This window comes from Tetrao urogallus, assembly GCF_951394365.1.
Source record: "Tetrao urogallus genome assembly, chromosome: 17".
Taxonomy (NCBI): Eukaryota; Metazoa; Chordata; class Aves; order Galliformes; family Phasianidae; genus Tetrao; species Tetrao urogallus.
Window position 1 is genome coordinate 9,408,383 of NC_136830.1, and position 12,708 is coordinate 9,421,090.

At 39.4% G+C, this 12,708-nt stretch overlaps 1 protein-coding gene across 1 annotated transcript in view; it reads left to right on the top strand.

Moving 5' to 3' along the window:
- GCN1 (GCN1 activator of EIF2AK4) overlaps positions 1 to 10,624 on the top strand; it is a gene marked incomplete at both ends in the record, with an annotated part of 39,937 nt that extends 29,313 nt beyond the window's left edge. The window contains 13 exons of the mRNA XM_079543921.1: positions 167 to 328; positions 774 to 866; positions 1,104 to 1,247; positions 2,294 to 2,563; positions 2,852 to 2,965; positions 3,481 to 3,711; positions 4,307 to 4,500; positions 5,125 to 5,239; positions 6,335 to 6,431; positions 7,298 to 7,446; positions 8,060 to 8,164; positions 9,612 to 9,830; positions 10,499 to 10,624. Of these exons, the coding sequence (XP_079400047.1) occupies positions 167 to 328; positions 774 to 866; positions 1,104 to 1,247; positions 2,294 to 2,563; positions 2,852 to 2,965; positions 3,481 to 3,711; positions 4,307 to 4,500; positions 5,125 to 5,239; positions 6,335 to 6,431; positions 7,298 to 7,446; positions 8,060 to 8,164; positions 9,612 to 9,830; positions 10,499 to 10,624 (2,019 nt within the window). The remainder of the gene's footprint in view (positions 1 to 166; positions 329 to 773; positions 867 to 1,103; positions 1,248 to 2,293; positions 2,564 to 2,851; positions 2,966 to 3,480; positions 3,712 to 4,306; positions 4,501 to 5,124; positions 5,240 to 6,334; positions 6,432 to 7,297; positions 7,447 to 8,059; positions 8,165 to 9,611; positions 9,831 to 10,498) is intronic.
- Between the last annotated feature and the right edge of the window lie 2,084 nt (positions 10,625 to 12,708).

Consider the following 12,708-nt stretch of genomic DNA (forward strand, 5'->3'; position numbering starts at 1 on the left):
CTTAGAATGGTGCGAATCTTTAATTAATCCTTCTTTTCTTCCAGTATATTACAAACAAACAGCAGTTTAGTTTCTGTTGTCCAAATTCAGTTTTGTAGCTATTTTACTGAGATGCTTCTGTCCATTGTGCTTTACATAACCTGTAATTTTATCTCTATTTTTTTAGGTACTGGTTTTCTCTGAGTCCCTGGTGCCTACAGTGAGAAAAGCACTGTGTGACCCTCTGGAAGAAGTGAGAGAGGCTGCAGCCAAAACATTTGAACAGTTGCACTCAACAATTGGGCATCAGGCTCTTGAAGATATCCTTCCGTTTTTGTTGAAGCAGCTGGTAAGCATTGCTCAACACGAACCAACAACTTAATTGGTAATGTTATGGACAGGTTTTGAATAACTAGCTTAAAAGAGAAGGAAATATGCAAGGGCAAACCTTCTAGAGAATGCCCATCTCTATTTTGTCTCCTCTGTGGAATCATTGCTGGTCATCAGTAGGGAAAGTTTTGTGGTTAAAGCGTAGGCTTAAGAATTGCTACATCCATAGAATTGCTCTGCTAGGGAATTGCAAATGTCACCTCCATAAATTGGCCAACATGCCTGATATGTCACGTCTTTTTCTTGGCTTAGGTTTAGCTATGTAGTGTGAGAGTGATTTTATGTAGCAGAACCTGTGTGAGCGTTGGTTGCATGATCATGAGGTGAATTGTCACCTGAAAGAGAGGATTAGCTGGGTATGTCACAAATCACATCCTATGTTTTCATGTTCTCTCTCTCTGTAGGATAATGAGGAGACATCTGACTTTGCTGTGGATGGTCTTAAACAAGTTATGGCTGTCAAGAGCCGTGTGGTACTGCCTTATTTGGTGCCAAAGGTACAACTGGAAACAAATTCTAAACTTTTTTTTTTTTTTTTTTTTTAAGCTGTGCTTTTTCCTGTGTTTGCTGCCAGTCTTCTTTGGAACTGTCTGCCAGAATATTTCTGTGCTCAAAACTCTGTCATTGTGGTGCACTCATACTTAACAATTTTCATGTTATAAATGACCTGAGATTCCACCTGAAGAAATTTTCTGCTTGTCTCATTTTTATTTTTGTTTGGTTTTGCTTTTTAGCTGACTACTCCCCCTGTGAACACCCGTGTGCTAGCTTTCCTCTCATCAGTAGCAGGGGATGCTCTGACAAGGCACTTGAGCGTCATCCTGCCTGCTATGATGTCTGCACTGAAAGAGAAGCTGGGGACTAGTGAAGAGCAACTGGTAAGTAGCATGGCTCAACTCTCTGCTATGACAGGCTGCCTGAAGATAGTTTGGGTTTACCTCTCAGCACTGAGTCTGTATTCCCTAGATATACAGGCTGTGTGTTTTAATTCTGTCCACTAACTTCTTCAGGCAGTCTTCTTGCATGGTGACATGTTGAGAGTTGAAAAACATATGCTTTCCAAATCCATTTGTATCCTTAAAGAAGTCTCTTTGGCCTGAACAAGATACAATTCTCGGTTTACTTATTCTTCGGAAACTGAGAGTGTCCAGTTAAGTTTGTATGCATTAGTGGGAAATAAGACTGAGAGATTAAAGGGCTGAAAGGAGAAAATCTCCTGTTTTGCATGCAGTGCTCCTTCTGAACTACTTTCAGAAACATCTGTTGTTTGGACTCCAGAGAACATCCTTGAGCTGTGATTGCATATAGCTGTACACAGGCTGGTGAATTGAGAGTGCTGTGGATAGAGTCCTGTCTGCTACAGATGCCCATCTGCTCAGCTTCTAGCCCTGAGTTTGCTTCTAATATACCTACAGCTGTACTTGCAATTAGTATTATGACACAAAGACTTGAACTACCTAAATAGAAAAAAAAACCTTACCTGATAAGACCCATGGTCTCTAAGGGTGAGTAAGACTGGGCAGACCGAGCTATTCTCATTTTTGGAATTTAGCCCTTCTGTGGCTGTAAAGCTACCTGTGCAACTTTTCAGGTCATTTCTTGAATGTTGAGAGTTGATTATGTCCTTCTCTCTCCTCCTGGACTGGTGACCCATTGATAACATTTTTGGGGGCTTTTTTTCCCCTGACATTTGTTACTAAGTAAGCATAAGGATGGAAGTAGCAGTAAGAAAATGGTTCTGAATTAAACCTTTGATGGCAATACAACCAGCTATTCCAAAGGAGAAGATTAGCAAGTGGTATACGTTGTGTATGTTGTATCTTTTCTCTTAGAGATGATGTTCTGGGTAACATGGGCAAACCTAGGTCTAACTCTGGTTTTATTCTACTTGAGAGTTAATGTAAAATTAATTTGGACTCTTTAGGAAATGGCAAATTGCCAGTCTGTAATCCTTTCTGTGGAAGATGATGTTGGACAAAGAATTATAACTGAAGATTTACTAGAAGCTACCCGCAGCCCTGACCTGGGAATGAGACAAGCAGCAGCTATCATGCTGAATATCTACTGCTCCAAGACAAAAGCAGACTATACTGGTCATCTCAAGAACTTGGTTTCAGGCTTGATACGTTTATTTAATGATACCAATCCTGTAGTTTTGAATGAAAGCTGGGATGCACTTAATTCCATCACTAAGGTAAGAGGAAGCTTCAAAAGTTTATAGTGGTAGTGGTTGGCAAGGAGAAAGTGAAGATAACTGGTAAAATACTGTCTAAATTGAATCTCCTGTTTAAACTACATTTATGTTGGCAAACGCTGCAAAGATTTGAGACGTAAGGTGAGCTTGGCATCAGCATTGTCAGTGAACAGTTAGGTCTATGGGAGGGTTGGGAAACAAGTGTCTTCTCATGGTGCACCTGAGAACTCAGAGGGAACTGTCAGTTGTGATATTACTTCATCTTTGTCTTGCCTCTCTCTCTTACAGAAATTAGATGCTGGGAACCAGCTTGCTCTCATTGAGGACCTACACAAGGACATCCGGGTTGTAGGGAACGAGGCCAAAGGCGAGCATGTGCCAGGATTTTGTATTCCTAAGAAGGTAAAGCATCAAAATGAGCACGTGGTGTGAAAATGGACTCAATCACAGCCATCCTATCTCATTTTTGGGGGAAGCTGATTGATACTATGTTATGGCATTAGAAATAGTGAAACTGTAGCATTTTAAACTCCTATGTTAAAGAGGCTTTTTGTAGGTTACTGGTGCTTTTGAATTACCCTGTGACAAGATCTTTGACAATTCTATTATGCCTGGAAGTCCTACTTGCTGCTTTTGTGGAGGTGTAATGTTGGACTCCTGTGCCAAATTTCTATGGTTTAAAAATTCCCTTATCCACCAGCACTTTCCTCATAGCAACTGGCTTTCTAAGGCATAGATGCATTAAAGCAAATTGAATAAAAGTAGCTTTGTAAATGTGGAAGCAGGCAGCTGAAGGTCAACAGGAAATTGAGAGAAACTGTCTAAGTCTGTTCAGCTGGTATATAACAGGAGCAAAAATAAAATATGTATTTTTTGCATTTTAGCTTCTAAGCTTTCTTATCTAATTGTTATGACAGGGAGTGACCTCTATACTTCTGGTGCTGCGTGAAGGTGTTCTAACTGGTAATCCAGAGCAAAAGGAGGAAGCAGCAAAGGCCTTGGGGCTGGTTATTAAGCTGACTTCTGCGGAAGCTCTTAAACCATCTGTAGTGAGCATTACTGGACCACTTATTCGTATCTTGGGAGATCGGTTCAGCTGGAATGTCAAAGTGGCTCTGCTTGAAACATTAAGTCTTCTTTTAGCCAAGGTAAGATTCAAAGTAATTGACTGTAGTTTGTGAGCATTTTCTACAGTAGCCTTCAGAAAATCTGTTGCTGTTCATTTTAATATAGCTAGGATATTAGCTGGTGTAGATCTAACATCTAGAATGGCAGTGAAGCTGGATTGTATTCTCCCAACAACCGAGTCACTGGACCTCTTAGAAATACTGCTAAGTGCTCATCTCACTTTCACGTGATTGACAACTGCCAGGTAGTTAATTTCTTTTCTGCATCCATGGTTTTTGTGCCAAAAGTCCAAAGATAATCATCTTACACATCTGAACTGAGCTGGGCTTTTATTTAGTGCTCTGTATAGGAAAGAACATCCATGATGATGTAGAATCTTTCTAGTGTTTCATCTGCAGAAAACAGAATTCGATTGGAAAAGGATAAATGTTTTGTTGTGAAAACACAAACATTTTGTGTTTTTCCTGTTTCAGTAGTGTTTTAGATCTGAGTAAAGGCTATTTGGCACTGTGATAATTAACTGTTATACAAGTCAGGCTGTTCAGCAGGCTTTGATTTCTAGCCACGGTTACATTCTCAACTCCATCACTTTTCCTTCTTTTATCTCTGTTAAAGGTTGAGATAGCCCTGAAACCATTTTTGCCTCAACTGCAAACAACCTTCACCAAAGCTCTGCAAGATTCAAACCGTGCTGTTCGCCTTAAAGCTGCTGATGCTCTTGGTAAACTTATTGTTATCCATGTAAAAGTGGATCCTCTTTTTACTGAGCTTCTGAATGGAATTCGTTCCAGTGATGACTCTGCCATCAGGTAAGCAGTAGGTGGAATCTCAGGCCTTACTGCTTATTAAGAATAAGGGGCTAGGATTAATATGCTGTACAGCAATTTGAGATAATTTTCTTCCCCCCCCTTGATTTAGACAGTAAGATTTATTTACTGTTAATGAAGGGTCATAAAGCCAATAATGTGGATGATAGGGACATAGAGGGTCCAAAGCTGTGCTCTGATACATCTTATCAGGAGAGGTGTTGCTTGGCATATGCCCAGTTCTTCTTTCTTCTTCAGTCTCTAAACCCACTGCGACCCACTTTCAAGTACAAGACTCTATCAGTTTTCACTTTGACCTGAAGTAATGCAGCTGTTTTTGTAACCTATACGTACACATTCCTGAGAAATTAATTTCTTGGGTTTTTTAAATTTTAATCTTTGAATAGTCAGAAGATACTTAATTTGTAAGAGAGAGACACAAGTATGCAAACATGGAATGAACTCTGGCATGGGTTTTCATCAGTGGAGAGAGTCTGGGTTTCCTAAATTGTAAGGCATATTAATCTGATAGCTGTGTAAGAAATTCTTACAGGTGTCCAGACCTCATCTTCTTCTTTGGGGTGATGGAAAAGGCAATCTCTGACTGTATGTTGTGATCACTTCTAGGGACACGATGCTGCAAGCACTGCGGTTTGTAACACGAGGAGCTGGTGCAAAAGTAGATGCCACAATTAGGAAGAACATCAGCACGGTGCTTCTTGGGATGCTGGGACATGATGAGGTATTGCTTCAGCTGTAAAGGATCCCTGGTGTAGATAGTCTGATTTCTAAATTTAAAATCAGAACTAAGAAAATTATTTTCTAGAATAATCTTCCAGGGCAAATTGTTACTATTAGAGTGGAAAGAAACTGTTCTAAAGAAACGCTGCAGTTGGACATCGCTTGGTAAACTGAATGTGGTCTGTAAACTGATTTCACTGGAGCCCTATGGTGTTCACTGAGCTAGAGCTCCCCAGCCAATTACTTCTAACTCAGAAAGCCTGTGAGTTTAATGTTTCCTTAGCAACCACAAAGGTAGATTTGCAGTTCCTTTCCAACATGCGTGAGACAGCTCTGAAGTCAGGATATGCTTTTTTATCTCAGAGAGAACCCACAGCACCTTCTCTATAAGCACATCTGTGTTTGCAGGCTCTCAGGTGGGGTTTATCATTAGGTGTGAGGAATTTTTTTTTGTAACAGATTTTTCTCCAGTGAACTAGAAACTCTCCTAAGTTGAATGTGTGATCTTCTGTATGTGGCAGATAGCAACAGTCTCATCTGTGAGATTAAATAATCAGGTAATGTCTTTATGTTTCAGTATGTGCAACACAGACATACAGCTGTTAGCATGACAGAAATAGAGCAATTGAACAATTCCTATTGGATTTTAAGTTTTAGGGTAGAGAAGTGCAGATATTTATAGTTGCAGAACCAAACAAACAGGAGTATGGAAGTTTAAAATTAAAATCTTACCACAGCAATAAGCTTATGCAGAGATGGCTAGAAGTAATATTTGTTTTCTAGCCTGTGAGTCAAAAGGTAACTCAACATATCTTTTAAAATACTCACTTTTGTCTTTATAACTTTCCCATTTAACAAGTCACAGTTTGTATGAGACTTGTAATTTTACAATCTCTGCTGGCTTTTTTTGACTGGACGTACAACAAACCTTACAAAATGACAGAAATCCACACTTAGCAGGAGGCAAAGAGTTTCTGCTAATACTTTTTTTTCCCCCTCCTCTTTTTATTTCATATTTTTGTCCCTTGTCCCTCTTATGCTTGTCTCTGATGTGGATTGAGCTCAAGCAGTGTTGCTCTTTCCTTCCTTTCCTCAGGATGCCACCCGCATGGCTTCAGCTGGCTGCTTAGCAGAACTGTGTGCATTTCTGTCAGAAGAGGAGCTCAATACTGTTCTCCACCAGCACCTATTGGGTAGGTGAAGCTACAGTGACTAGAACTAAGTCTGAAAAGCAGGGGAAGATACGTTCTTAGCCAGTAGTTTGTGAAAATTGTGACTATTCAGGTTCCTCCTCTTTATTTTAAACAAATCTCTAGATTTCCTTGTACTCTTCTTTGCTCGTGGCTGCTCTTACACTCTGGTACATCACTGAGCACAAGGTGAGAATTATAACTTTGGTTTCCCATATTTTTTGTGGATTTGTGTTCAGGTGAGTTGATGCAAGTACCAGCATGGCTGAGCAGTTCCTTAGTGCTGATGCACAGTGAATGGGAGGTGACAGTGCATTCAGGCAGCATGGGGGGAGGGCTGTTCCACTTTATTTGATGACACTGTGATCACAAATTGGCTTATGACTATTGCAGACCACATCCAATGACTTCAAATGCTTTTGGAGAATTAACTGAGCCTGTTAGTCAGAAACATGAATTTTGTAGGAACTTGTAGTGGTTGGGAGTGTTACAGTGCTCTGGAATTACAGAGGGAATCTACTAGCTGGTTTCAAATTACAGATTACTTTTACAATTGAATTGGTGTCACAGCTTATGTAATTGTAATAGCAAGCTTCTTCATCACTAAGTGATGTGGGTGTGATTACATGTATCATCAGAAAAACCCACTTCAGTGGTATAAAGTCAGTGTGTTGGGTTTCAATATCTGCCCAGAGAGAATTCCTCTTTGATAGAGACATTGTGTTATAGTACAGTTTATATCTCTCTTTTGGAAGGAGAAAGATGCTGCTTTAAGTGCTGCTTTTATAGAAGCAAGTTGACAAACTGACAAATGCTTTCTCAGCTGGATACAGTAGCCTTTCTTAGAGATAGTTCTTTTTGCCTTTCAGCAGACATCTCTGGAATTGACTGGATGGTGAGACATGGACGAAGCCTGGCCCTCTCAGTGGCTGTAAATGTTGCTCCTTATAGGCTGTGTTCCCCTAAGTACTATAACAGTGTGCTGGAGATGATCCTCAGCAATGCCATTGCTGACAGGGTAAGTGCTGCCTGAGGAAGGGCAAGTTCTATTCAAGTGCTTGTGGGAGTAGTTATAAAAGGCTCAGAGTGTTACAAAAATTTAAAATAAAAAATAAAATCGGAATAAAAATGTATTCTGAATGTTCTTCCTTGACTAGATGCAGTTTTATAGTGAAACTGTATGATTGTGGTTCTGATTCCTTTACTGCTGATCTCTGTCAAGATGAAGATTATTTAATCCTTAATGGTAGAGTAACTTTCACTGGGAACAAATTCCACTTCTGTTGCCCTATTAAAGTTCTCATTCACAGGCCAGGTTTACAAGATGAACAAATACTTCAATTTAGAAGGAAGACTTGAAAAACAGAGCTGAATGAATAACATAACATAGGGAACTTGTGGGCTCTGTGGGGCCTGTCGTGTGGTTCCGTGTGGCTCAGTCATGATTTTTCATCCTCTTTGTGCAATAGCATTACCTTGTTTTCATGCATTGCATGCTGCAGTTCTTTGACAGATATGTTCAGCCTTTTGCAAAAGCTCACCAGTCCATGTGACTGTGGGCTAGTTATAAAGACTGTTGAAGTGTACTGTAATAACATCAATCATATCAAATTTCTGTTTTTACATTGAAGATACCCATTGCAGTTAGTGGCATCAGAGGGATGGGCTTTCTTATGAAATACCATATGGAAGAAGGAGGGAACCTGCCTCCAAAACTTTCCAACCTCTTTATTAAGGTAAGAATTTCTATGTTACCTGCCGTTGTTTTCCTCTGATCTTAACCAGTGTAGTACAGTCAATTTCAGCTAATTTGTGGTGGTTTTTTTTGTAATATTAACACATTGTAACCCAGCACAAAGGCTGAAACCTCAGTTGCCTTATTTTTAGGAAGCTGTAAATCCTTTGACAGTTGGAAATCTATACAAGTCTTTTTTGTTCTAAAGCAGATGGAATAATTTTACAAGCCTGCTTTGCAGCTGTGAACACAGTACCTCCATCCCAGGGATGTTGTAATGTGGAAATCTGACTGGCTCTGTGGTAAACTTTGATTCAGTGTGAATAATTGTTTTCCTCTGCAGTAACAAGCAGCTGACAGAGATGGGAGGAAAAGCATGGAGGGGGCAGATGTCAGTTTGTTTTTAAAATCTGATGAAGATCAAAGGGGCTTTGTTAGAAAGCTGTTGAATACCAACTCCTTACCTTCTCTGGTTTTGCATCAGTACTTTCTGACTTCTATTCTTTCGAATGGGAGTAGCTCCTAGAGCCTGGATGGAAAGAATATTGCCGTTAGTGCTCTTTCCTTTTCAAACGATATCTATTTGAAAATCTACTTAAAAATTCCTTTCTTTCTCTATTGTTCTCTATTTTTTTCCCCATGAAAGTATCCCTCAGGGCAGGAAGAATCTGAATTTTGAACATGAGAGTGTTTTCAATGTCTTAGAAAAGATAAGGGAAGACAGAGTTGAGGGGTAGTGGTGGAGTGAGTGAGCTGCTGCCTTTTAACTTATCTGTCATTGTTATTGTAAATATAAACGTATTACATTTAACATTTTAAATTTCTTCTAAATTTACTTGAAAATCCATCATAAATGCAAGTCAACATGGAGTCTGTTGTTTTTCAAAGCAGACTTTTTGCTGAAACATATTTATCTGTATCGTAGCATTCTGTTTAAATATAAAGTGAGTACCACATTTGTCACAATACCTTTATCACAATATTAATAATGCAGTTGACATTCGGGTATTGGTTTTCATGTTCCGATGCCTTGAGATTAAATCAAAAGTAAGCATCCCTAAATTTTTTTATATTAAAATGAAATACACTGTTGAAATGTAGCTAACCAGTGACTTTGCTGTTGCTGCTGACTGGTGTGTTTTACCAGAGGTACTGTCAGCTTTTGCTGCAGTTAGATGTCCCTGTCATTTCCCATAGTCTGTACCTCTGTCACCAACCATTTTTGTTTTCTTTTGAAGAAGTGTCTTGTTTTCAAGGTTTCATCCACTCTTACTGTTATACATAAGTTTAATCAAACTTGTTGATGATGTTTCGCTCTATGAATTGAAGGCTACTTGTCTTTCCTGTTGCAGTTAACGATACTTAAGTTAGGAAAAAAAGGTAAACTTGTGCTTTCAATACCTTGTCCTTGGTATATCTAAACTTAAAACCATCTTTGTCTTCTTCAGTGTCTCCAGAACTCATCCAGTGACATAAAGTTAGTCGCAGAAAAAATGATCTGGTGGGCAAATAAAAACCATCTTCCTGCACTGGATCCTCAGACAATTAAGCCCATTCTGAAAGCACTTCTGGACAACACAAAAGACAAAAACACCAGTGTCAGAGCTTACAGCGACCAAGCCATTGTTAATCTGCTGAAGATGAGAGCGGGTGAACAAGTGCTTGAGGTATGAGACAGAAGAAAACATAACCATTGGTAGTAGGCTGTGTCACATAGCTCTGCTTACGTTTAAGTGTTTGCCTGGAGTGTCAGAACGCGCTGGCAGTCTCTTATGAAATAGGTGAAGTGGGATGTTCCTGTTTGCATTTAAGCCTTCATTAGTATTCTTATGGTAAGCGCTGGAGAAGTATGGAAGTTATGTGATACTGCACAGCCATACAGTGTGGTATTATTGCAGTCAAGGTATTTAATGTGTTCTCTGTGTTTAATGCCTGAAGCCATATTGTGCTGTAATTGCCTTAGCTAGGAAGGGTAGTTTATTGCTTTTGTCACTTTTATAATCCTATTGCAGCATCAGTACATGGATGGAATACTCCTTTGTACATCCATATCCAGACAGAATCACAGAACGGCCAGGGTTGGAAGGGACCTGAAGGATCATGAATCTCCAACCCCCCTGCCACATGCAGGGCCACCAACCTCCACGTTTAATGCTAAACCAGACCTCTCTTCTAAGCCCCTAGCTGGTTTGGTCTGGAATCCTAAAACCAGATGAAGGCTTTGGGTATATTTGAAGATGCAGATAAATACACCTCGTAAGGCACTTAAACCTGTTCTGATTTTGAACGGCTTATCATAAGGAATCCATAATTTGGTGTTTTCTTCCTTCCACAGTCTGTTTCCAAGATTTTAGATGCTGCCAGCTTGGAGCTTCTCAACGAAAGCTGCAGGAGATCTCTTAAGAAGCTGGCTGGCCAGGCTGACTCTGAAGAACAGATAGATGACACTATACTGACGTGATAATCGAGCTCCCGAAGGCAAAACAACACTGACCCAACCGCTGCATCAGCATTTCAACTCAAAACACCTACTTTAAATGTTTTCATTTTTGAAAATGTTAATTCTGATGGGATTTCATGAAAAGGACTCCCAGAGAGTATTTTAGTATCAAATATACCAGAATAGCCTTAATTAGACCCACTTTAGCTGAAATTTGAAAATTTGGTCCCCTTTTTGAAATAGTTAACGCGCAAGAAACAGATATACTAATCTATACTGATAAATTGTGGCCAATTGTGAGATGTGGCTAGAGCACATCAGGCTTAAACTCTGGTGAAATCTACTTGTTTTCCAGGGTCTGTGCCAAAACTCCAGTCTTGGAAGTACTGTTGTTTTTTCCAGAGACCCTGTGAAGCCAGAATTGTTTTTGTGTACTGCTAACTTGCTGCTTGTGACGGTTCTGAAGACTGAAAATCCCTGTAAAACACAGTATTTAAAACAGCCTTAGAAATCACAAATACAAGGGGGGAATTAAATGCAGTCTGTTTAAAGAAGGAACATTTAATAAAGGCTTTGACTTTGATCCTTCTGGTGTAAACTGTTCTCTTTATGCATTCATTTGCCAACAAACGAATGCTGTGATTTACTTTGTGGACATGCATTTATTTTTTTAGGGCATACAGCCTATAGAGTGGGCAGTGCAGTAATCTATATAAACCCTTTTGCAGAACCAAGGTAAGCTAGGGTTTAAAACCAAGCTAGAACTGACATTTAATGAAATTTGTAATTACTGCTGTTCATTTCTGAAGCATTTTGGACTATAGGCAGCTTTTTATTCAAATTGTGAAAACTCCTCTATTTTTGTCTTCAGAGGCTTCAAAAGATATTTGGCATTTCCAACATGCAGAGTTATTTTTTGTCAATGAATTGTACTGCTCCAAGAAAGCAGGATTTTATTTCACCTGGCCAAATAGTCACCTTTCTTTTTTTTTTTTTTTTTTTTTGACTGATGCCTTTTGTGCTATTTGATGGAAATAGTGGAAAAAATTGCATTGCAGAATAAAACTTCAAAAAGAAAATTGCTTTCTACATATTAAAGGGAGCCCTATTGATTTGATGAAACTACGCAGAAGAAAGAAGGTTGCTCTTCAGAAACCAAAGCTTTACAGTTTCAAAAGGGGGCGATGATCTTCCTGTGATATAACTCTGGATGGCTCAGCCATCATGATCAGAGGAAAAAAATGCTACTAATCACAATATTTGAGAGCACAAAATGCAAGCACATGGGAACGCTCTGCTAGAACCGATTTGCCAGTTGCTGTGATTCTGTAACACTTTATGCCATCCTTTTAATTATATACACTTTTCAGAGTGTTACAGTTCACTTCAGTGGCTATCAAAACCTTCCTTGCTGCTATTTGAGTCCATTACTGTGTGTCCTGTTCCCACAGGCATTGAGAACAATTTGTTTGCAGCAGCCACGTTATCCCTGCAGTATTCTCATCCTTGAACATGAGATCCATCCTCAGATTTTCCAGGTCTTTTCTTGTGGATGATCTTTTCTAAATCTATATTGTTGCTCTTCATGTTCGTTCCATTCAGATTCACTGTTGCCTTGTAGTGCCCACTGCTGGATCAAGTCTTCTGCTGGAGAGTATCATCTTGCAGGTTGTACACAACATGCTGCTATCTATCCCCACAAGAGACTTGGCTGCAGTAGCAGACATTGTGCAGTCAGTACTGAATCCAGGCCACAAATCTGCTCTTTTGCTATTTATGTCCAATCTTGTATTTATGCAGTTCATTATTTCTATAAATCTCCACCACTTTCCAGTTGGTCTTACTGAACCTGTAGTCCACTCATTTAATAACATTTACCTGCATTTTGGAGGTGGTTTTAAATTCCGAGTTTGCCTTCCAGAATACTTGCAAATCTCTTCTGCTTTCTGTTATCTACCGATTAAAAATGCGTTCTCTATCCCCTCATCCAGATAATTAATTGAAGTAATAAGCTCTACCAGTCATATTTCACTGCGGAAAGCTACTTGCCTGTATTGACAATGAGCTATGAGTGACTACACTGAGAAGAAAACTTGCAAGTATTG